This window comes from Anopheles moucheti, chromosome 3 (assembly GCF_943734755.1).
Source record: "Anopheles moucheti chromosome 3, idAnoMoucSN_F20_07, whole genome shotgun sequence".
Lineage (NCBI taxonomy): Eukaryota > Metazoa > Arthropoda > Insecta > Diptera > Culicidae > Anopheles > Anopheles moucheti.
In genome coordinates, this window is record NC_069141.1 from 70,984,647 (window position 1) to 71,006,156 (window position 21,510).

Genomic DNA, 21,510 nt, shown 5'->3' on the forward strand with positions numbered 1-21,510 from the left:
CTTCAAGGGGGCGAAGGTTCGCCCCGTTTGCAACCTTTCAATTACTCCCACTCCCCCTACGGGGTGGGACCTTGTTGAAGGTGTTTTATTTTGTATTATTTTTGTTTTTCACTGATCACCCAACTGGCCGTAGAGCTTATGAAACTATCGCTTCGAGCAAAACATATTTTTAATTTTATTCGACAACAAGCGATTTGTTTTTCGGTTTGGCATTGTTGTGTCTGAGGACATTTAGGGGTAGCTATTTAATTTGATATTTGTCAAGCAATTATTGATCGAGTTTTGTCTTTTATTACCATCAGATCAGGCAATCGTCGATGCTCCAAAGTAAGATGTTTACATGCAATTTAATTGATCTGATAATTATTATGAGCATTGCGGTTATCAATTATGTGCAATTAAATGTTATTTTGTTCGCACTGACGGTTCCTGCGGTGTCAACAAGAAGTCCAACTCACATTGCGCATAATATCCAAGAACCCTTTGTCGCCGAACGTGCACGTGGGTTGGCGTAAGCCGATCGAATGTTAAGTGGGTCCTTAATTTTCGCTTGCTTTATTTGTTGCATTTACGCACGTAACAGCAGGTGCTGGTTTGAAGTGGTTCGGACCTGGAATTACCTTTGCCCACGGTATCATCAGTGGTCGTCAAAAAAATAGTGGAAAAATTGTTCATCCCCTAGTTTTGCCTATCTTTAACACGTCCCAACTTCATCCTTTCTTTGCGCTGGTTGTCGCACCACAACTCCCCCTTATCTGTAAACACTTTTCCCCCGAGGTGTTTCCTTTCGTTTCGTTTCACGAAGGACACACGGTTCGTTTAAAGGTGGTGCCGAACAAATCAATTAATGGGCAAGTTTTATCTTAATCGCTTGTGCTGTGAGCAGCACAGAAGAAAGAAACAACAAGAAAACATAAACGCGTCACTCCGAAAGCCGGTTCCCTTGTTGAATTTGTGTTCATATGTTGCAAGCACACCAAATACGTCTATCTGATCGCGCTGCACATGGATCATAATACGGCCAACCCGGTTGCGCCAAGGTTGGCGTTAAATTATAGGAACAACTAATAACAAAAACAAACGATCAAAAAACTAAACTTTCAACTTTGGCGAACAAAACACCCCCCATTTTGTATGGGCAGATTTGGTTTTTTGCCTATTAAAAGCTGTCAATTGGATTTGCGTTCGATTGGATCACCGCGACGGATTGGACGGTTCAGCGGGAGTTGGTTGCTCTCATCAACAATTTTATTAATGTGTTTGACTGTAATGATTATGTGTGAATTTTGCTTATTAAAATTTGCATTTCGATCAGTGGACCAGAGGATTAAGTTACCTAATCATGCATGAGATGAAAGTTTGTTTTTTCCTTGTTCCTCTACAATATTCATTTGAAATGATTTATGTGCCTGCTCCATCCGATCGCTGCCGTTGCTGTCGTTTGCTAAAACAAAATGACTCTTACACCTAGTCAAAACAAGAGCGCCAACTCGCTAGCACATAGTTGCCAACGTACCCCGGCCGTATGGGGGACGCGATCATTTTCGCGCACGTTTCATTTCACGCCCTCCACGCCGGTGACAGATAACACGCGTTCTGCGTGTCATCCGATCGGGACAACGTCCAAAGAATGCTGAACTCAATTCAAATGGTTGAAGAAAAAAAAAACGGCAGAAAATAAAGAATAAATCAAAAACCAGCTGACAGCCATCGTGCATCCGTTGCAAGTGCAAGTGCAAAGTACACCCGTCATCGGTGTGCCAGTGTGTGCATTGTCAGCGATTTGTTTTCAATAATTATTCTTCTGCTGGCGACACCGCAATAAAACGGCGCAAACAAACAAAAACCCTAGCCCAACACCTTGCAGATAGTTGTGATGATTGTTTTCGGTTCCCTTTCGACCCTGCGAAAGCCTGAAAGCCATCCCCCAACGCCATTTGTGGGCAGGGTGTGTTCTATCGGATGGTGTTGGTGTTTGAAAATTGTTTTTAGAAAGGAACCCATTTGAAGCAAGGGGGGTGGGGGGGCAGGGAGTTGTTACGGGCCGTTAGAAATGGAGCCGCGTTCAGCCGTGAACGCGAATCGATTGACGGGTAGAGGAACCTCAACACAGAAGCGAACGACCAAACAACCCCGCAACACACCCGCCGGTTCACCCTGCGCGGGTACGTGCACCGTGTGACGTAGATGACGGGCCCGAACCAACAGCATGGATCGGCGTCACTATCGACACCAACACTAAGGGTGGTTACGCGTGGATACTACCACCAGTAGGGTGGATCGGGAAGGCTACTAACACTGCTCGTCGAATGTACTATATTATACGATTGATAAGTATCTAGTATTAACCAAACAACGAGTTAATGCACGGGAATTAAAGCAACTGCCCATTTTGTGCTGCGGTTTGCATACATTTAGGCATTTAAATAGATTATTATGGTTTTTTTTGGATTATATAGTTTTTATTATGGTTTTTGTTTAACTCTGTCGTCCTTATCGTGTGACGTGTGAGAAGAAATGTAAACTAATCTACATTATCATCATAATTAGTTAGTTTAGTTTGTTTCTTCCTCCTCCTCTGACGCGTTATTAGATTTAAGATAAAACTATAAGATTCCTTTTGTTAATCCTTATGCGGGGATAAATTATTTTCTTAATTTATCCCATTTCCATCAACTTACAGCAACTTAAAGGCTGCTAGTTTACCACCCCATTCTGTCTTTACAGTGGAGCACGGACAGCAGCAGCAGCACACTTACACTGAACCTTACCGTGGGGTAGAAAAGTGTCTAAATCCTCCGTTAAAAACCCACAAGAACAATCTACGAAGCTAGTTGTAGACCGTCCCCCAAAAAACCCCAGCACCGGTTTAGGGAGGTCATATTTTATAACATTTTCGTAGTGGCTTCTGCATCGCATCGTTGGGGTTGCTTTTTTAGTTTGGTTTGGTTTGCTCTACCACATCATCCGTTCGGTTTTCGTTTTCATTTCGGCCTACTGCCGATGGCACCCCTTTTTTCCGTTTCATCCCCCCAACAACCACACACACACACACACACGTACATGCGCGTGCTCTCTCACTCTGACGCGCAGCTCACCCGGCAGTCACAATCGGTGAGCCACCCGTCACGGGGTTTGGGTGGCAAGTTCTTTGCGTACGCGAAGTCGACGCACGGCTCGCGGTTTCTCGGGGCGCGCTTCGCCTTTTTGGGGGGCTGCTTGCTGGGTGTTGATGATTGTGTCAGCCAGTCAGTCTCGGTCGGATCGGTTTGGTCGGTCTGGTCGAGCGGTGGTGCCTGCTGCTCAGTCGCGTCACAGCTAAACAACTGTCATAACGCGCAGTTCGCAGTCATTCTCGTGTCGCCGCTGCTCTCTCTCGCGCGCGTGTGTTCCGAGTGTTCCGAGTGTGTGGCCCTTGCGTTCATTGCGATTTGTCGACTATTTTGGTTTTTGGTTCGCCTGTTTTTTTTATTGCCGCATCGGTTGCATCGTGAGGATCATCGCGCGATCGCGACGATGTGAGGTGTGTTCGGTAAATTGGGGCATCGGTGGTGCATTACTGCAGTGGAATAATTAGTGCAGACGAATAAAATAACAAATCAATAGCAGAATTTTGTAGTGGCATTAGCGCCTAACCGAGCGTGTTGCGCTGTATAGTAATGCATCGTTCAAGCGAAGGTGCTAAAAAGTGTACCAACCAACCAACTGCTGCTGCAAAACACAAACAGCGCCTAGTGTAATGTTGTGGCGTAATAGCTTCCGACTTTACTCCGCTCGAAAAGGGGTTGAAAAGACGATTTAAAAAAAAAACTACAACATCGTGTGGGTAGAGCCAAGTCCGAGTTTCTGCTCGTTGTCCCTGGTGTATGTGCGGGCAGTCGGCCGTTTGTTGTTCAACGTTCAACCTCCCCACACCTTATTGCCGGCGGAGAAGAGTGTGTCCTAACCTGCCTAACCGAGCCCGAACCCCGTCGAGCTCGAAACAAAATAAAAAGAAAAAAACTAGTTTGCCCGGTGGCCAACAGAGTTTTGGATGCAATGCGGTGCGCTTAGTCGGCGGAGGGGCACCGTACCTGTGCCGGTTAGCCAGCCGGTGTAGCATACGATTTTTTTTAAAGCATGCACCCGAAGGGATCTAACGCCGGGCGAACGACGCACTAGCGCACTATAGTTGATTGCCTGCCGGCATTGCCGACCGCCGGAGCTGATAGTGAAGGTGTGCGCTAATGCATACGCTTCTGCACGGCCGCATATGTGTGTTATCTACCGTCAATTAGGTTCCAATATAAATATACTTTCCTCCCCCCCCCCCCCCCCCCCCTTCCCCAGTGCCCTCGGTGACCATAAATTACGCGATCCTGTATGGGTGGAGATCCCAAAGGACATTTCACGAGGTATCCCCTTTTGGTCCCCTAACACGTGAGCGAGGGTCGCCGCTGGTGGGTTACATCACCCGGCCCGACTTGCCCTGGTTGGCCATCGAAACATTGGGCGATCCTTGCGCCACACTCGATAATCCCCCCACTCACCCCCCCGCCCAGTTGAGTGCTCCATTTGCCAATCGCGTATCCCTATCTATCGTTTGATAGATAATGAAGCACGTTGTTCGTGATAGCTTCTATCGATTATATCCAACAACCGAGGGTGGCACCTTGGGGGGTTCGCTGGTCGGCTGCGAAGAAGTGCGGTAATGGTAAACTGTGTGGCGCTAACCGCGAAAACCCCGTCGAAGAGTAGTTTGTTGTGAGCCATCGATTTGTTGCTGCTGTCGGAGTGGAATTGGTTTCATTTCGACGACATTTCCCCAGACTTGCGTGTCGGAGTGTTTTTTTTTTCTTTTGTTCTACGTGAATTCTTACACAACTAAGTAACATAATTCGTTAAAATATATTCTGCGTGACAGGTGCCAAACCTGCGTTCCGTTCATCCGTTCGGGGCTGCGGTGTTAAGATGTTACCGAGCTATTCCGTGCCGTATTCCGTGACAGTGCAATCAGCGTAATTGTTTATCAAACCCTGTGATCAAAAATTGTGTCCACTTCCTGGAACCATATGCCAATCAGCTCGAAACCCCCGAAAGCCCTCGTGTGTGTGTGTGTGTGGTGGTGGGGTGTGTGGCTGGATGGGTGGAAAAGTAAATTTTCTTCCCCTAACACCGGCAACAAGAAGATAACGTGCGTGTTTTCGTGCGTCTATTCGTTCCGTACGACAGGCGAGACGAGTGTTGCGTGTGTGTGTGTGTGTGTGTGAGTGTGTGCTTCTTTTTTTTCATGACTCGTCGAACGAGGGGTCAGTCAGGCGGGGATCCGAAAATCAAAGATCTAAAGCGATGCTGCTGCCTCGGACGGCACCGGTACAAGCGTAATATCGACATTCGACAAGCAGGAAACGATTTCGTTGTCGTACCGTGTTTTGCCCCGCAAGGGGTTGTTGTTGTTGTTGTTTGACAGCCAAAAAAAGCAAAACCGTGTAGTGCAGTAGTTCTGACCGCTCTTCCGACTTCGAACCCCCGAACCCCGGAGGACGGTAAAGTAGCAAAAGGAGAAAAACACACACACACCCCTACACCAGGCTACTTACCAGGCCGATACATCTCTCGGCATACGGCTTGCTGTGTTGTTGATAGCGATAGAGAGCTGGAAACATGATTATTATTACCGGCAGTACATCGAACGGTGATGGCGATTTGCCAACGACTGCCAGTGAAGATGACGAGCGGCACCAGATTGAGCTGGTGGGTTATGGTGGTGCGCGCAATGGGTCGGTTGGGTCGGCGCTGGAGGAGGGAACGGCGTTGGAGTTGTCACCTGTTGTAGAAGGCGTTTCGCTGGACGAAGAGGAAGCGGAAGGCAGTGCAGATGCCTCTGGTGGAGATGGTTCGGCAGAGGATCAACAGCTAGCAAACGGAGCAGCATGTCTGCTTGAGTTGGACCACAAATGTACGAGCGATGAAGAGGATTCTCTACATGCTGATGGTAGGTTGGACGATGTCGTGATGTAGTGGTGGAGTTACAGCGCCGCAGTAAAATCTCATCCATTTTCTAACTTGTGTGGTAGTTCTAGAATATGCACATTAGCTCTTCAAGCTACACACCAACATTGAACGCTCTGCAACGCCTGCCAGTCCTGAAATTTACTCGTCTAATTCACTCTGCGCGCATGCTAATATACGAGGATGATAAGATTAACGTCCCCGTAAGTGGTACTTCACATTGACCGACCGCCTACTGCGACCTGGTTTATGCATGCGAGCGGTAAAAATTCAAAACGCTTTCAACCTCGTCGGGATCGTCGGGATACGGCACGTATCTGGGGGGGATCGCTTCATCCAGGGCGACCCCTCCCCTACAGGTCACGCGGCGGACGAGCGTGAAGGTGGTACCTGAATTTAATTTGAAATGTAAAACAGAAATTACACTGTTCCGGGATGTGCCGCTTCCTGCTGGCCGTGTATCAAGTCAATGGGAATAAGCACCTCAATGGCCGCATGGAGGTGCATTGCAGTCGCTACCGTGCTAACCGTACCAGAAGTGCATTAGATTGAACCGCAAAGAATGCCCCCTTATCTGGTTCCGATAAGCTGAGGTTTGAATAAATTACGCCGTTTCGAGACCATCGTGGATGCGTGTGTTGTGTACGGAGAGGATTGGTAATTTCGGGACGAGCAAGTACCATTAGAGGCAGGGTGGTAGTAATAACAAATTGAGCTGAACCCGAGTACCTGGTGGTGTTGGTAACAACACCGGAAGCGTTGTTATAAAACGAGCATGTCGGAGGGTTATTATTATGGTTAGAACTGGGCGTTTCGTGAGGTGTCTGTGAAAATGCGGAGCAATGCACCGGCATGAATGTTGTGCGATAATTGAACAAGTGCATGATGAGTTAATACTGTACAGTTGCATTGGAGCCATGTACTAGGTTGAAAGGAACATTCCTAGTATCCCCTAGATTTCCGATAATAAGATTATATTTTGGAAATAAAACCTGAACTGAGGAATCTCTTTCGTGATTGCCTTATTTATCACATAAATAAACATTATTTACGTGCAAACTATAATAATTGCATTTTATCTGATAGTGGCTCACAATACACAATTTTTATTTGGTCCCACCGTATCGAAAAATCAACAATAATATTTTTTTAAATATTATAATTTTAATTTTTAATATTTTTTTTTCTCTCTTTCTCTCTCTCTCTTTCTCTCTTTCCTTTGCAGGTAAGTTGCGAAATCTTATCTCGTTTTGCAGTAAGTATGATTTTTCTCCTTTTTTATTTCGATTCGAGCCCGCTCGAGTCCGGTGACTAATTCTCAACTCATCGAACATCCAAACTAATCCATTGGGCGTACAACTATGTTGTTTGCGCGATGCTTTCAAGAGTTTTACCATCTCCACACCATCAAACACGAAATAAAAAAAAACGACCACTTACGGGACAAACCCATTCCGTACCGTGTGCTGCCGTGTCGCAGTCGCTGTTTGTCACGTGACTCCGCTGGTATCGATTCCGCGTAACTGGTTTCGTTGTTTTATGGCGCGGTTCCTGCAAAACCATTCTTGAGCGAATAGTTTTGTTTTTTTAATTTTTTGTTTGCTTGTGATGCAAATACTTTAATGGTTGAAATTTTCGTCCGACGCCGGTTCGCTCTGTCTGTCTGGTACGTACAGGAAACTGCCAGTTCAATCCAGTTTGTTAATGGAGTTGGGGATGAAGGGGCACTGAACTGTAGTTCAGGCGTCAGGGAAATTTGAAATTTCGTACCCATCTTAAAATGTCCCCGTATGGCCCAAATGGCCCGGGGGCACCGTTCGCTTTGATGTCGCACACCGGGGATGGGTCAAACCGTTCTTTGGTTGCGACCAAGTTTGTATTCTGATTATCGTGTGCCCCGGGCGGGTGTTTTGGTGCAAAGCACCGGTAAGTCCATATCGCTATCTTTGGCATCACACGGTTGCTGAAATGTTGTCATCATTGCTTTTTTTTGCGCCAAGAAGGGCATGTATCGAACGGGGTGGGTGAGCGCGACCGCGTGTACCATGAATAACAAAAACAAAATTATTTTTAGTTGTTATTATCACTTTTCGGACAAGTTGTGTAAATGAGGAAACAAATAAAAGCGCTTCAACGGGAGGTGGATTGAAGTTGGTGAGGCGAAATGGAGAATAGCAATAATACAGAAGAGTGTTGTCTAGGAAATTGTCGTGAAATTTAACTGAATTATTTACTAAAAGCAAGAAAACAAGATGGTTTCTGAAACCCAATTCCTTTGATAAATTGAAAACAACTCCCAGTAAGTAAATCAACCCAGTAGGAATAAAAACAATCACTCACATGGGGAATGTAACCGAAGAATTTATTCTAATCTATGCTCTTCTCAGTTAGTAAATCTTCCACCGCACGATCTTCACGATTGACATTGCGTTCCTCTCGTTTAAACTAAAACACTAATAGAATCACGCACGTACGCCACCACTCACGTGCACACTGATTTCACACTTCATAATTTATTGTGCAGATAGTATCGTGATTCACAAGGCAAGGAAAAAAAAACTGTGCGCCCGGTGTACGGGTTGACGATGAAACAACACCAGAAGACACTGGGGAACCACCATCACTACACGCCATAGTGTAGTTGTAACGCTACGCAAGAAGCGGCAAATACGCTCCTTTTTTTATTTGTTTCTGCAGCCGGAAAAATAAAATTCTTCCTCGACGTTATTTATTGCCCGTGGTTCATATTTGCATAAAGCGTTTTCGGTGGCTTACCATGATGGGGTAGGTGCTTTGAGGGGGGTCAGTGATTTTGCGTTGGAAAAGCGGGGTTGGTTTTTGTTGTGGTGTTTTTTTGGGGGGAGATACCGGCGCACTGGGAGACCGGCAATTATGGGACGTGTTGAAACTTGGTCCTACCGTGTGCTGAGGGAATTTTGGGGGAGCAATGCTTTAATAAATCTAGCAGAATAAATTATATCCCGGTGGCGATTTGGGTCACCGATGAGAGCAAAGGAGTTGTAGGGGAGTTTTTTTTTATATTTACGGTTAACGTCAGATTATGATAGGATTAGTTGTTCTTAGGAGAGTTAATCGTGTATTTATCGTTCCGGGTGAATAAGCGATCCCGATTTATGGCTGCAAGGCTTTGGTTCAGTAAAGTCGTCACGTATTCTAAGTAGATAAAGTGTATTTAAAAAAATATGAAGCATTAATTAACATTAAAGGGTTGATTACTTTCCTAGTGATTTCTAGTCCATTTAGTGAACAAGAAGATGGCTAGACACCAAATTGCTAAGCCCCTAACTGATAAAATCATCGGTTGTCTCATCGTTAGTGCTAGATAAATCATTTTATAGTACCAAAGGCACAAAGATATCTGGGTGTTAAAATCAAATTCACTGTTTTTCGTTTTATATCACCTGCGCAGTTTCTGCTAGATAAAGCAGCATTGTAAATAACTTTACATCAACCCATTTAATTCCTTTAAAACCACCATAAAACATCAATGCGTTAACACATTGACCGCACCAACCAACAGCTGATGGCAGTGTCTCTATTGCCGATATTAAAAATGCATACCATCATTAGTCACAGTTAGTCGCATAATGCGCTCGGTTGGATTTCCCACGAGGAAGATCTATCAGCTGTCATGATCTGGACCAGCTGGTCATCACGAGCCCGCGAGACGGCGCGAGTGCGCTGTGTAATCTCCCCCGGGGGTCTCGCTGCTGGATGTAACGCTCGTGATCATCCCCTAATGGCGTCTCCGAATGGTGCCCTTTTCGGAGAGGCATGTGTACTAAGAGCACTAACGCACTCGTGTGAGGGTGTGTGAGTGAGAAAGAGCGAGATAGCGAGAGAAGAGAATGAGTGGTGAGTGCTCTCATGCGCTGTTGGTGCTCGAATGGGGGTTGCATAGCCATTCCGTATCAGCAGGGGGTGATAATGAGAGCTCCCATGCAGCAGCATTTTTTGAGAATGAGTGCTTCTTATCTGTGCACGGCTCAGCATCACTCGTAGTAGCACGAGAGCACATCATACAGTTTCTCTCTTGCTTGCGCACTCGCTCTCTCTCTCACTCTCTCACGTTTATTCTATCCCTTCGCTTGCCTCAACAGATACACAGCTGACTATCTCAACTGTTTCGAATGAACGTCGACCAAATGGGGTGGCCCCGGGGGGGTCGGGGGTTGTTTCATCCCTCCACCCTTCGTGCCATCCCAGCCAGCGGGCTGTTGATTCGCAATCTCGCACGGTAGTGTATATACCACTACCAAGCGCAGGTTCTGTTGTACCAACACACACCGAGTGTTACGTTGATTGTGATTTCGTGAACCAGTCCTTTTCCATTCCCAATGCATCACCCCCCCCCCCTCCCCCCTCCCACGACCATCTTTTATCAACCCTCAGGGAGAGGGCACAGGGAATTCCGACACGACGGCGGTACTGGTTTGGTGTGGTGTTTCAGCCTGTGTGTGAGTACCGCGATATACCGAACCCGTCCCCGATACACCGATGATTCGCACACGTACACACGGTGTGGCAGATATTTCGTGCCCTGCGTGTGCCCGTCTGTTTTTTTTCTCCCTTTATTTCGTTTGATTAATTCTAGGCCCGCACGGTTTTGCCTGCATATCGTACAGCAACCGTGTGCTCGGTTGTTTAGTAGTTCTATCGCTCGGCAACCCCAACGGTCTCGTCAGTAGGGCGCTCGGCGTTGGAGTGTGCACGAGTGTAACAAGCAAGCGCGAAAGAAGCTGAAAGCAGCCCCAAAGTGATTGGTGTTTGGTTTGGTTTGGTCTGGCGCGCGCTCTGGAGCTGTGAAGTTCTGCTTTTTTTTTATTGTGCAGTGTGTTACGGCGGGTGCGTTACGGTGCGTAACGCTCGGTGCGTTTTTCGTGTTGCGTTGCTTACCGACAAAGCAGGCCATCTCTGGTTGGGTGGACTTTTTTTTTAAACGAAACGTATTTTGCGTCTTCTTCTTCTTCCTGCTCTGCGCGACTCACCTTGTGATTTGAAAGTCGATACGGTGACGTCTCTCATCGTGGTGCAACCTTCCTCTTTCGCTCTGTGCAAACTTGTACGTGTGTGTGTGTGTGTTTGTGTACGTGTACTTAGGGCCAGACTTAAAAACGATGAAATGTACAAAAGTATGCAAGTGTTATGATATGGATCGGTGTGTTGGGGGGGGTATGATAAAAATATCCCACTGGCAGTGACACTCAAAAAGAAATCATATAACTATTCGACTAACGAATAACGATCTACCCCGCTTGGGTTTGTCAGCGTTACCTTAGTTGCGTCCGACAAAAAACGCGCTTCTCGCACTTCTTACTAATCGCATGTAGCATCTACATGCTACAAAGATTTCAACTGGAACCCACCTCACCCAAAACAAATCCCATCGCATGGCATGGTGCGTGTTCGCAGCTTCATACAAAAGTGTCAATAAGTAGGGAAGCGGACAGGCAGCGGCTGGTGTTATTTTCTCTCTGTTTTCACAGCATCATCGTATGCTCCCTCGTCTGGTTTTGCGCTGAAACGCAAACCACCTGTATCACCATCACACACACACGCACGTACGAAATACCGCGCATTTTGTGGTCACAAAGTGGTTCATTTGGACAAAAAAAAACAGAAAGCAACAGCAACACACACGAAAAAAAGAAACGTGTGCTCACCGCGTTCTTCTGCACATTCTTTTCCAGTGCCCGCAAGAATCGCGATGTATTTTTCAATTTATTTTCCCATTTTGGAACGGTTTTAATTATTTTCTCATCATGCAACGGACCAGCGGGATTGGCCTGCACTGTTCGGTCTGAGTCTGAGGTTTGTATTTTTTTCGTGTCCTGCGTGCTTTTTTGTGTCCTTACAGTAACCTTACTGTTTCGCCCACCATTCCAGCGTGCTTACCTTTGCCGCAAGAGAGCTCAAGGACACCTTTTACCGTGATGACTGCATTTGTTTGCTTTAAATGAATCTGCAACCGTTCCGTACTGTGATTGTCTGTTGCTTCGTTGAATTGCTTTGTGAATATTTAAATTGGTTAAAGTCTATAAATCGTTTAGGTTTTCAAGAGGTTCACTAAGAAGGTTTATCCAGTTCGCGCATTAAAGAGTACCTTTTCCGACATTCCAGCGCAATCTTTCCTCTGCGAAATGTTTCGCCAATGAGTAGCCGACGACAATGCCGGCGGGAACTTCCGTAACTCAGTTTGCCACTACGCCGCCTGGTAGCGCGCTGGAGCGGACAAAAGTTGAAGAAAAATTAGCCCCCTAACTTTTGTTTTGTCCCTTTTCCTTCGTCCTTCCGTTACGGCTTACAGGGCTGGGTTTGTTGGTTGGGCGGAAGTTTCAGCATACCTATTTCCGGTGTATCGGAAGCAGGCGGCAGCAAGCAACAGACACTTGCACCCAAACACACACAGACAGGTGGACATAATATCGATCCCCCAGCTCGTAAGGGCTCGGATGGTTTTGCGTGCTGATGAAAGTGAAGTGTTAGTTCCGGCATTCCAAAGGAAGCCATTTCCGGCGGCGGCCCAAAAGCAAACAGGGCGCGCGGGCACGGTTTTCCTGGGCGACGTGTGACAAAATCCTTGCCCGGTTTTGGCAAATGCGAGTGTTTCCGGTTGAAGTAAAAAAAGGTGCGACAGTGGACAACCGGCGGCAGGTGAACGTAATTGTTTTGGGAAGCAAAATCACAAAACGATTGTCCGGGGATTAGTGTTCGTGAAAGCACATAACATAAAGTGATCCGGAAAAAAGTAACCCCTTTTTGCTTGGCCGAGCTTTTCACTGTGACGCTTGACGCAAGTGACGTCACCTGTTGTATGAACCTACCACCACCCCTAACAAGACCGATGGCGCACCATAGCTCGATGATGGATTATACACGTAAGTAACAGATCGTTGCAGGGACAGGGAAATAAGAAAATTTGCCACAGGAATTTATAAGAAAACTTGAGGAAAAGATCTTCCTTTATGCCAGGCTTTGGTGTCTAGGGAAAATCATATAAACTAGAGAAAGGTCGGCCGATCGATAGGGTCGATTCGGCGATAAGGATCCATTAATTTATTAGCATTTCGACCTTTCGAATCGATAGCAATAAATCCACCAACAATTTCCCAACCCCAAACGAAAAAAAAAAACAATAACCTCCGTTAGTTTAACGAACCCCCCCCCCCCCAATTTCCCATCGTATCTATCGATTACTGCCCACAATACGGCCCCAAGCTGCTGCTGCTGCTGTGTTTAGTGAAAATATCAATTATCGGCTGGCGGACAGAATGCCACCGGTGGGATGGCAAATGGCAATCCAATAAATTCCACCACCATCGATGCGAGCGACATCGATTTCCGGGGCGCAGTGACGATTGTTCCTGTATCGTGTTCCGCCATTTACTGGAATCAACTTCCGCTTCCTACCGAACGTCCCAACGTCCCCCAGGTGGACGAGGGGTGGGAGGGGGTTTGTGTTGTAGCGATTGTTGTAACGTTCCGCATTGTTCACCGTCGAACGATGGTGCAATTGACCCAGATAATGTCCTAAAGATTGATCATTCCCAAAGGAGGTGCGGATTGAAGTTGGTCGATTGAAACGGGCACGAGAGGAACAAAGGAAGAAAAGGTACGAGCACTCATGCGCGCACACACACACACGCGCCCGTCCCGGACAGACCTGGGGAAGAAGTTTTACCAAAAGTTGCCAACAAGTTGCTTGTGTCGTTTTTTTTTTTTTAGTTTCTACTCCTCGACTGCGTAATGCTGTTCTGTTTCGCCGCTTCGAAGGCCCCGAAGGGAGCTTAGCTTTAAGATTCTTACAGAGAACAATAATCTGGCGCATATCTCCCGGAGCAAAAAGGGGGGCGCGATAAGATAGCATTGTCGGCACTGGGTATGCGAGGTTCCCATTCGGATGTTTTGCTACACGCGAGTTCCTCTACTCTGCCATGGTCTTTTTTTGGGAAGGGTCGTAAAACGATTGGTGGTACGTCGCTGCGGTACGTGCGTGCTGGCGTCCAAATCAGCAACAAGTAGCCGTTGCGGAACCTGATGAATGAGCCCGTATCGGAATCTATCGACAAATCAGATCTTCCCGGCAGTGTGTGACGCATTACGTGAAGGTGACGAGAAATTCCGTAGTAGCATTATCAAGTGTGATGATGATATGTTGAAGAAACATTGAGGATCATCCAAGTGGGTTGGGGAACTTCCCGTTGGGGTTCTTGTTTTTTTGTCCCACAATGACCAATATCTATCAAAGGGAAAGCGAATGTACTTGCAAACGCTAAATATTAGCGCCACCGACGTGCACCGAACTCCATGCAGGGTCGGCCGTCCCGCGTCCGAAACCTTCTCAAACGATAGCCATTGTCAACTATACTAATGAGCTGATGATATCATGTCATGCGAGCAGCAGTTGACATTGACCGATGTCTATCAACATCGTCTGGGACGGTGGAGAATGACGATTTTTCAACACCACCCACCCCACCCGGCACTCGGTGCGAGGTCTCGGGAGTTTGTATTCTCGAACGCTCACCCCAGGTCTCGACAAGCGTACATTGTATTGGAAGACACATGTGAGAACCGTCGGTCCGAGGGCCGGCTTCTCGTGTGGTCGATTATATTCCAATAGTTCGACCGGCTGCCACCCCGCGGGACACTAATTCTCAGCCAGCCAGCTCGCCAACTTCAAACGATTCCGAAGTGCGTCTCCCAAGGTGAGGGTGAGTGAGTGTAGCGCTTTGCTGCTGTGGCCGGTGTCCCAATTTCAACCCCACCGTTGTATTTGTGCGTAATGTTTAATGCTTTACGACTCATGTGGGGCCATTAGACCATTAGCCCCACCTCACCCCCCGCCACCCGGACGATGGAAGGATCCTTTGGACGAGTCAAACTCGCTTCGCCGTACTCACCAACAACCCTCATGCCGGCTGCCCAAGAGCAATCTTGTACGGATGGCGGAAGGCTTATTAGAATCAATAAACGCCATTTCCCCTTGTGTCCCGTGGGGCATGGTGTATGTGTGTGTGAGTGAGGGTGTAAACTAGCGCAACAGCAAGCAGCATTTTGATGACGGAGGTTTACCGCGAACGTGATTGTGAGCCATTTGCTGCACGCCTACACCCAACGGCAGGAGCAAACCAATTATTACTGGCCGGGCGGTGCAAAACAATCTCAAACTCACTGCGAAAAACCAAACAAACACGCGCGGCCAGCATTCCAGCAGCGTCTTGAATCTTGTGCTGCGCAACTGATAAGAATCTTTTGGGAAGGGAGCATCGCCATCCGCGGGGAGGCGGTGGCGGTAACCGTGTCTCAAAAGCAGCTGAGATAAGTTATGCAATACAGCACCCAATTAATGTGCGTTCGAAATTGGAGAATATTTCGACAAAATTTTATGCGTAAAAGTAAGCGAACTGACATGAAGATGTATCCCGGATGTATCCGTACTCTGTCCCGTGTGTAGAACCATTTCTTTACCATTAAAGTTAGATGGATGTTGGTTTCTACATAAACTTGAGAAACTTCTTACCCCTTTCTGGCAGATAGTTGGAATAATTTAAAGACAAACTTTTACACAATATTTATGTCATCCCGGGGGGAGAGAGAGCTGGAGAATAGTTATCGCACTGCTGGGAAAAGTGTTGCACTTCCTGTGTGATTCTTGGCCAACAAAACTTCCGCGTGTGAGTTTCGCCTGTTTCGCGATGTGTGTGAGCTGCTCTGGCCACACCATGTAGCGCTGGTGGTGGAAGTTTTCACCAGCCCGATGGCTGTTGTTGTGCGGCTTATCAGTATCAGGCGCCCCCGGTGGTCGTGAGATAGCATCTGTGGAGCATCTCGTTCGCTAATGGGGTGGGAGTTGTGGAGATTCCACACGGTGGTTGCTGAACCGGTGGTAGTCTAAATGTAATACAACCGGGACGAGGCTGTAGCTTTCGTATAATTGCCAGTGGGCTCGCTCGAGAAATCGTCGACAGCATCGATTAGTTGATTATTTTTTTACAATCACTGCGATGGATGTTAGGCAACGGCCATGCAACAGGTAGAACCGCAAACACATCCTGTTGCATGTCGGAGTGCTTCCCTGAGGAATGTGCATTGTGCATTGCAGGTGCATCCTTTCCCCGAGGGCATTTAGGATTGGTTCATTCTCCTCCATCAATCAACGATGCTCGATGTAAAGTAAGTGCTTCGGATATATCTGAGAAGTTTTCCATACGGAGGTATTTCTACTATTCCTGCACTTGTTTGCTAGGTTGGCATCGATTTTAATAATACAGGGCCACGAGAGTTGACAAAATGCTGACAAATTTGTCAAGTGACAAAATCAGCTTGTGAACTGCGAAAAACCACTATACCGTTGCCACGCTCACAATGGTACTCTTTGACAAAATAAATTGACAAGAATATCCTCATGATCGAAGCAGCTTTTGACAGATGTTACCAAAAAAAAAAAAACTGATCATATTTTCTTATTTTTTGTGTAAATGTTAAGAGATTTGAAGAACAATGATAAAATAAAGGTTATAGTTCAATAAAAAATCAAGCTTATGTACTTTAAATGCAAAATTAAATATAATTTTCCGATTAAAAAATAATATTAACAAATTAAATAAATTTTGTCAGCATTTTGTCAGGTTTTGATCAACTTTTTGCCGTGGATTGTTCTACAAAATGAAGTTTGAAAAAAGCTCACAAAAAAAAGCCAAAAGCTCCGTTTTGACAAATTTGTCAGCATTTTGTCAGCTTTCGTGGCCCTGCTCCTTTCATTCACCTTCTTGAACCGCTTGCCAAAAGGCAACAATTAAATGAAGGATAATGAAGCATAAAGAGCTACCGAATCAATCTCGGTTGCCTCAGCTCGGCTTCGCATGACTGATAGAGTTATCCTTATTTCTGAGCAGCTTTTTGTGTTCTTTTTGTGGTCCCCAGCCTTGTCTCTATTGAATAATGCATGAACGACAGGACGGTTGACTGGTCGCGCAACACAAAACGAAATCATTTAATGGTGAATTTGTATCGTTTTGCTTTGCGATCTTCCATTTTCATTATCATTTTGAGTGAGTATGGTTAGAGTTGGGGGTTTGAGACATACATCCCCAAACTTTGTTTTCTGGAGATTTATTTGGGGAGCACTCGTCTAGATTCGTGTCGCCTTTTGGGGAATTTTATTTACACAAAGCCGTACAGCAGGTTAGTGTAAAGCTTGTCGTAAACTACGGATCGCGTACAGGTGTATGCGAATGAACCATCTATCACCTGCCCTTGCCCTGGATGACTTTGGCTTCTTGCCACGGTATCCCTGACCGGATGTAGTACAACAGTTGGAAGCGATAGACATCGATGCAACGCGGGGCACGATGGGGGGGGGGGGGGGGGGGGGGGGGATGTGTAAATAAAGGTGAAGGTTGCAGCGCACAGGTTACGATTACAACCCGAAGTCTCCTGACGCAGTGCTGACAGTGCACTTGTGCACCGACCGAGGCCACGGAGAAGCACACCTGAGCATCGGCAAAGTGTGTGTGTGGGGCAGCAGAATTGGGGGTTTTGCCATCGACATTGCCAGCTTCTTATCGATAGCAGGCAGGGCAAAGAGACTATCCACGGTCGGTGTAAGTTAAGGAACGATTCCGAACCAACAGCCCAGCAAAGGGCAATCGGAACAAGCGGAACAGGGCGCCCCGGCGCGGCACTGGCGGCGGTGTGTGATCGTGATTGCGGGGAGCAAAGCACGCTCTGACGCAGATGGAGCAGAACTCAAGTACGGCTAGCCGTACCGCAACCGTACGGACGGTTCTGTAAAAGTTTGTTACGGCTGCATTTAATTGCTTGTTAGCACGCGTAGCACCCACTGTGTCTCCGCGGCCCTGTTTGCGCTGCACGAACGCTACATGGGGCGCATGTTTACCCGCCACACGGGGCACACGGTAAATGCTGTACGAGCTTGCCACCCAACCCCCCCCCCCCCCCCCCCCCCAGAATCGTGCCACCAGTTCCGTCCAGCCGGTGGAAGAGTGTGAGTGTGTGGGTCGACCGGGTATGAAGACTTTTGAAACAATCTTCCAGCCCGGTCTGGAGTGTCTTTACATGCATGTATTAAACCGAGCGCGAATGTTTCATGCCAAACGAAGTTACTGCATGGGAAATCGGAAACCGTACCGTGTTTACTTGCCGCAGCGAGAACGGCTAGAACGAAGAGCCAACAAGAATCGATCTAGTGTAACATCCTTATTAGCTATGGCCCATTTCTCGATTGACGCTCATGGTTGGGTTTCCAGGGCTCATCTTTAGTGTCTCGAAGGTTTACTGGGCAAAGACACATCGACCGGTGCTGAGGAAACCGATCGAAGCACACACATTCAACAAAGCCGTGGGAAAGTGAATGGTTCGATGGAGTACCTCTTTTTCGTGTTGTCGACATTCAACCAAAACCGTTCGAAACGAAGGAAACGATAGGAAAAGGCTTCACCGTGAAGCCCACCGTATGCTATCGGGACGTAAGATACATGCCTTTATTGGGGAATGTAAATCAATTCTACCGTATGCTACACCGCTGACGGCGTATTTTGCGCGCCATTTGGAAAAAGTTAGTGACGTGGAAAATCCATCAAATCCGGCTGAACGGTATGGCAGCAGCGGCAACAAATAGACGGAAAGTTGATTTTTAACGATTATTGAGCAGATTAGTCGCATTGGATTAGCGGGCTAATTGATTAAAAGGAAACGAGGACAAATTAGTGGTATTTATGTCTTTTAGAAATGGGTTATTTATTATTATTATTATTATTTATTAATCAAAATTGTTTGCCTCGCGGGCTGTATAATGGTATAAAAAAAACTTAGATCTAAAGTGGCCCTAAACAAAGCCCTACAACGAAAAGAACAAATTAAGAAAACTGCAGGAACAAGCGAGTACAACTAAACCGGAAAGTCAAAAAGGAAGGAAACAAATAGAAGAGGAAATGGACAAATCACAAAACAGAGTAAATAGAGTGGGAAGAAAAAGAGAAAGCGAAAAGAAAACAGGAAGATATTTAATTAAAAACAGAGGATAACATACAAGAGCGAAATGAAGACATTGAGATGCCATAGTCAAAATGGGTGGCCTTTATTTAAAAAAGGAAATTTAAAGTGACGTTTTAATGTTTTATTTTTTTCGAGAACCTTTAACGCACCTGGACAACAAACCAAGTTCCAAAACATACAAATATTAATTTGCCTTTTACTATTGAGTTCCCAGTAAGTAGTTGTCCTTGTGCTTTATTGAAGAATTTATTTTATCAAGATCAAACTTATTTATTTAATTCAATTAATTTTATTTTATTAAATTATTATTAATTTTATTATATTTTTTTATTTCTTTCGAGAGCCTTTTTACGATAAATTAAGCACCTGGACTTCCAACCAAGTTCCAAAACATACAAATATTAATTTGACCTTTATTATTGACAAGTAAGTAGGTGTTCTTGTACTTTATTGAAGAATTTATTTGATCAAGGATTTTATCAAGCTCAAACTCAGAATGAATCAACAGTCATCAAATGCTGGAGGTACTTGAGTGAAGTACTCCAATGCCTTGAAGTTTTAGATCTATAGTTGTTGAACAATTTTCCAAAAAAAAACATTAACTGAAGACAACGAAGCACTTGTTTTTTAGTTCAACATATAAACCCCCGCAAAAGCATATGCCTTGATCTTCGATTCGATCAAGTTCAACCATAATTACTCTCCGCTACGCTGACTTATCACAATCCGTTCCTCCCAAGCTTCCCAATCCAGTGAAGTACCCTCCAGCGGAATCAATCCCTGTCTCCACACTGTCTACTTACCGTGCTCGTGACGACGTTTAGCGCTACTAACTACGCTCATTACGAGCCGCATCTAATCGTGATCATCCTTCCTGTTTTGCGATTAACTCTCGGCCAAAGCCTTCAGGGGCGGCTCGGCTACTAATAGCTTTAGCGCACATACCCAATCAGTGAAGGATGCGGGAAGTGGACATAGAAAAATAATCCCTATCGGGGGGTTAGTTAGTGTGTAACTCGGGGCAATCAGGCTAATCCTTCTTTCCGACTCGGGCTCGAGTGGCCCGAAACGCCGACCGCTTCAAAGGAAGTTTAACAGCCCCATCCACGTGTGCGTAGGGTGGATCGTTCGGTGTAACGACTTGTTAGCGGTTCGTTACGGAGCGAATAGTAAATGGCAATTAATTTGTAACGTAACGAGCTAGGAGCTTAGAAAGAATTGTTCAACCAGGTTGACACATGTTCGGAACAACGAGCCTCTCCGTAATTGAGTGGGGTTTTGTGTGAAGTTCCTGCTTTCGAGAGGTACTGTTTCAAGTTCCTGCAACTGTAAGCTTATTAATTTAGCTACACTTATTTAACTCATTCGGATGCTCATGATGTTGCAGCAGATGGAATTTATGGTTGTAATAGCTATGTTGCATACGAAATATGCAAGAATTCCTGTATGCTTGAAATAAATTCCACATTATCCCCTTCTCCATGGCATATCCATGGAGCATTTTGTGTTGACATACCAGCCAACGGTTGCTAGTTCCCGTCACAAATGTTCTTCGGATAGTGAAAAGAACCTTCTGGCGTACAAAAAAAAACGAAGGATCAAAGAAGCTGCTCTGCCGGAGAACCCATGTAACCCGTACGAACGAATACCCTTTTAGATGATGCTATTTTCGTTTGGATTTAAGTTCCCAAGCTCTCAAGCATCCTCACAAACGCCCTCGGGTGGAAACTTGCTTTTGTTTTCGGCTGCCTGTTTGCACACATGAGGAAGGAAACGCACACCGGTTTTGCGGTGTGAAATACAAATGGAGAACTGGGCAAAATGTAGTACCACCCACCACCCAGCATCATCGTTTTTTGCTCCCTTAACGCTTGAATTCGCTTGAAGAAAATAGTTGCGCGGTTGGAGAACACCCTGACAAGGCACCGTGGAAAGCAGGGAAATGTGTGTGTGTGTTTGGGACAATGAATCCTTGCGGAACTCCAACGGGGGTTTCCCGTACAGAAAAAGTACAGCAAAAACTTTCGCGTGTTGTTATGAAAAGCTTCATAATTCAATAATGAAGTTTCGGTAGCTGAAAGTTTGGCGGTTGTAATGGAAATTTGATCCAGAATGCAGTTGCAAAACAAAATTGCACGTAATTAGTGCGCCGTTACACATTTGCCCACTTCCTGTTGGCTAAAAATGTTTTCCCACCACCCCAAAATGCACACAACCTTTAGGCGCCGTACCTGGGCGCGTTATACGCCTACATCGCTGCAATGCTTTCGGGAAACTTTCTCAAGAAAGCTTAACTTGCACCGCACCGCCAGCGGGATCAAGTCACTCCCCGCCCGGGGGGCGACTACGCGCAGCCAGTTATAAAAGTGGTTGTAATGTTTTAATTAAATTCACCCAACAATGCTCGTCAAGACTTTTCAAGATCGAGCGAGCGATTACAATCTGATGCGGAAGGTTAAGTGAGGCTGGTAAGTCTTT

At 46.1% G+C, this 21,510-nt stretch overlaps 1 protein-coding gene across 4 annotated transcripts in view; it reads left to right on the forward strand.

Moving 5' to 3' along the window:
* The window catches only part of LOC128305954 (high affinity cAMP-specific and IBMX-insensitive 3',5'-cyclic phosphodiesterase 8), a 130,271-nt gene that overhangs the window by 57,984 nt on the left and 50,777 nt on the right, over nt 1-21,510 (forward strand). The window contains exon 4 of one of the 4 annotated variants that reach the window (XM_053043598.1): nt 7,217-7,246. The exons of 2 other annotated variants lie outside the window; for them this stretch is intronic. In XM_053043598.1, the coding sequence (XP_052899558.1) occupies nt 7,217-7,246 (30 nt within the window). Of the gene's footprint in view, nt 1-7,216; nt 7,247-12,769; nt 12,891-21,510 lie in introns of those variants that run through there. One more of the 4 variants, XM_053043602.1, reaches the window with a different exon arrangement.